Below are 2,581 nucleotides of genomic sequence, written 5' to 3'. Positions count from 1 at the left end.
CCTTCATTTCTATTTATGTATACCTTTATATTTATTTTTTTTCTCTCTCCTCTTACTGCAAGTAGAAAAAAAATACCAACCAAAAATTGCAAAAATCCATGTCTCAGGAAATATTTGTGAAAAAAATCCTATGTTTAGGTGACTATTGCTTAATAAGAACATTTGGCGAGCATCTAATATTACAGCGTGGAATTTTAATAGAACACATAGATTCGGTTATTCAAAATCTTGTTTACCTGTGCAGCAGTGGGAAGAGGGGGATACAAACCGGAAAGTATATAAAAACAGATAAATATTTGTGTTTTCTTTCTAAATTTTTTTTCACCTGAATTGATTCTTTTAACTAAGTTGGAAACTCTAAAACACCACATAAAACTATATAAATCTGTTGAGATATAAAAACCATATAATAGTATATAAAACTATATAAAACCATATAACACTATATAAAACTATCTAAAACCATATAAAACTCTACAGATAATAAAAGTAAACCAAATATTGACTTTGGGAATCTTCATGATACACACACTCATTGAATTTTACAAAAATGAATCCGTATCTGAAGAATATATACATTTCATAAGTGAATAAGACATATTTTAAATTTAACAAGCTTCCAGGCAATCCTCCACATATATATATATACTAGCTGTATGCTGCGATGTGTTGCTGTGGCGTAAATGGTGTAAATTGACTAAAAAAATGCATGTGTCTGATATGTTTAATTTCCAATACTTGTGGATACACAATATTCTTGGTGGTTTCTGATTCAGTGCAAATGAAGAGATTGCCTGGTTTGCCGACTCTAGAACGTGCAACATATAATTGCCCATGTGAGAAGCAATCAGTGTGTAAATATAAGCCACACACTTCTAAAGATTGTCCCTGTACTTTGTTGATCGTGATAGTAAATGCCAAAATGTCAGTCCAATTGGAAATTGCAATCTCATGAATTGAAATGGCATGTCTGTAGGAATCATAGGCATGCGTGGAATTAGGACATCCTCACCTTTGTAAGGCATCGTTAAAATTGTAGCATCTATTAGGTTAGTCATTTATTTTTTACTGAAAGACGTGTGCCATTACAAAACTTGGGCTGGTTTATATTTTGCCACAGAATTATTGGCACGTCAGTTTTCAATTGCAGTACATGAGGTGGCATCTGTGGCAAATCTAGCGAATTAAAAATTCTGTTGGATAGTTGACTGCTTCGTCTTCTTCAAGAACAGTGTCGACGGAGTGACTAACTCACCAGGAATGTTTAACTGAATAGTACTGTTGACTTCATGAACATCTTTGTTCTTGGGTGCAAGAATTACTCGTTCACTCAACCAACTGGGATCCTTATATTTAAATTGGATGTCCGCAAAAACTTTTTTAATCAAGTCCTCTTTTGTTGCCACTAAATTACAAAAGTTTTGTGGAAATGAAATTCGCCCTGAGGTCAGATTAGCCGGCACTATTCCATTCCCAATTTTCAGTAATTGATTTGAAAATAACTCTGCTGAGTGATCGTTTTGCTGCTGGACATGAATATTTCTAGTTAAGTGGAATGTTCTCACATGTTGCCAAAAAGTGGAATATTTGAGGCAAGCATTTATTTCATCTGCTGGCTTTAACCAAGGAATTATAGGTAATGTTTGCCTGAAATCTCCAGCTAGTAATAATACTGCATTCTCAAAGAGTCGGTCATTTCTACGCAAGTCTTGCAATGATCGATCCAGAGCCCCCAGTGATTTTTTGTGTGCCATTGTGCATTCATCCCAAACAATAAGTTTACATTTCTGCAATAACTTTCCCATGCTCGATGTTTTGGAAATGTTGTACATTGGAGTTTCCATAAATTGCATATTCAATCGTAGTTTTAAAGCAGTATGAGCAGTTCTTCCACCTGGCAGTAATGTTGCAGCTATTCCAGATGATGCAAGAGCTAATGCTATGTCAGAATATGATCGAATGGTTGCCAAAATTAATTTAATTAAGAAGGTTTTACCACTTCCTCCTGGCACATCTAAGAAGAAAATTTCTCCCACTCCATTATTGACAGTCTGCATTACTTTGTTGTAAATATCTTTTTGCTCAGGAGTTAGTTTTGTAATATTTGAATGAATGTACAACAAAAGATCTTCTGTGTTGTAAGTTTGTTCCTGACGCAATTCTACATCAAATAAAGTTGCAGTAAATCGATTCGGTGACGTCAATCCCACTTAACTGAGAACTGTTTTGCAATTTCTAAGCGCAAATTTTCAATCCGTATCAATACCTCATTATAAATTTCTGCGGTAAATCCAGGTAGATATTTGCAGTTTCATTGCTTCTTTGATGCAGGATGTCTTCGGCCATGTGTGATTTATATTTCTCCCATAACTCTAATGGAGATGAAGGGGAGCAAGTTGTCAATAGGATGGCAAACAATGCACGAATTTGAATTGGATGCGATGTGTAACATGCATCATTAATGCATTCATCCCAGTGTCTGTCATTCTCCAATAAATTCAGAGCTTGACATGTAATGTGAAAAGTGGCATGTGTAACACCATTGCAAATTTTTAATTGCTGGAAAGACGTTGGACTAGGG

At 34.9% G+C, this 2,581-nt stretch overlaps 1 protein-coding gene across 1 annotated transcript; it reads right to left on the bottom strand.

The window, feature by feature from the left end:
* Positions 1 to 1,184: 1,184 nt before the first annotated feature.
* LOC145297023 (uncharacterized) lies at positions 1,185 to 1,754 on the bottom strand. The gene has a single exon (XM_080143247.1). The coding sequence runs from the start codon at positions 1,752 to 1,754 to the stop codon at positions 1,185 to 1,187; it is 570 nt and encodes a 189-aa protein (XP_079999373.1).
* Between the last annotated feature and the right edge of the window lie 827 nt (positions 1,755 to 2,581).

This window comes from Euprymna scolopes, chromosome 17 (assembly GCF_053919585.1).
Source record: "Euprymna scolopes isolate OS-2025 chromosome 17, ASM5391958v1, whole genome shotgun sequence".
NCBI classification, from domain to species: Eukaryota; Metazoa; Mollusca; class Cephalopoda; order Sepiida; family Sepiolidae; genus Euprymna; species Euprymna scolopes.
Note: the sequence above shows the minus strand (reverse complement) of the source record. Positions and strands in the feature narration are given on the sequence as shown.

What these genes read in the sequence shown, in the direction of transcription:
- LOC145297023 (XM_080143247.1), bottom strand. Translation starts at nt 1,754, where the DNA reads ATGGCACACAAAAAATCACTGGGGGCTCTGGATCGATCATTGCAAGAC.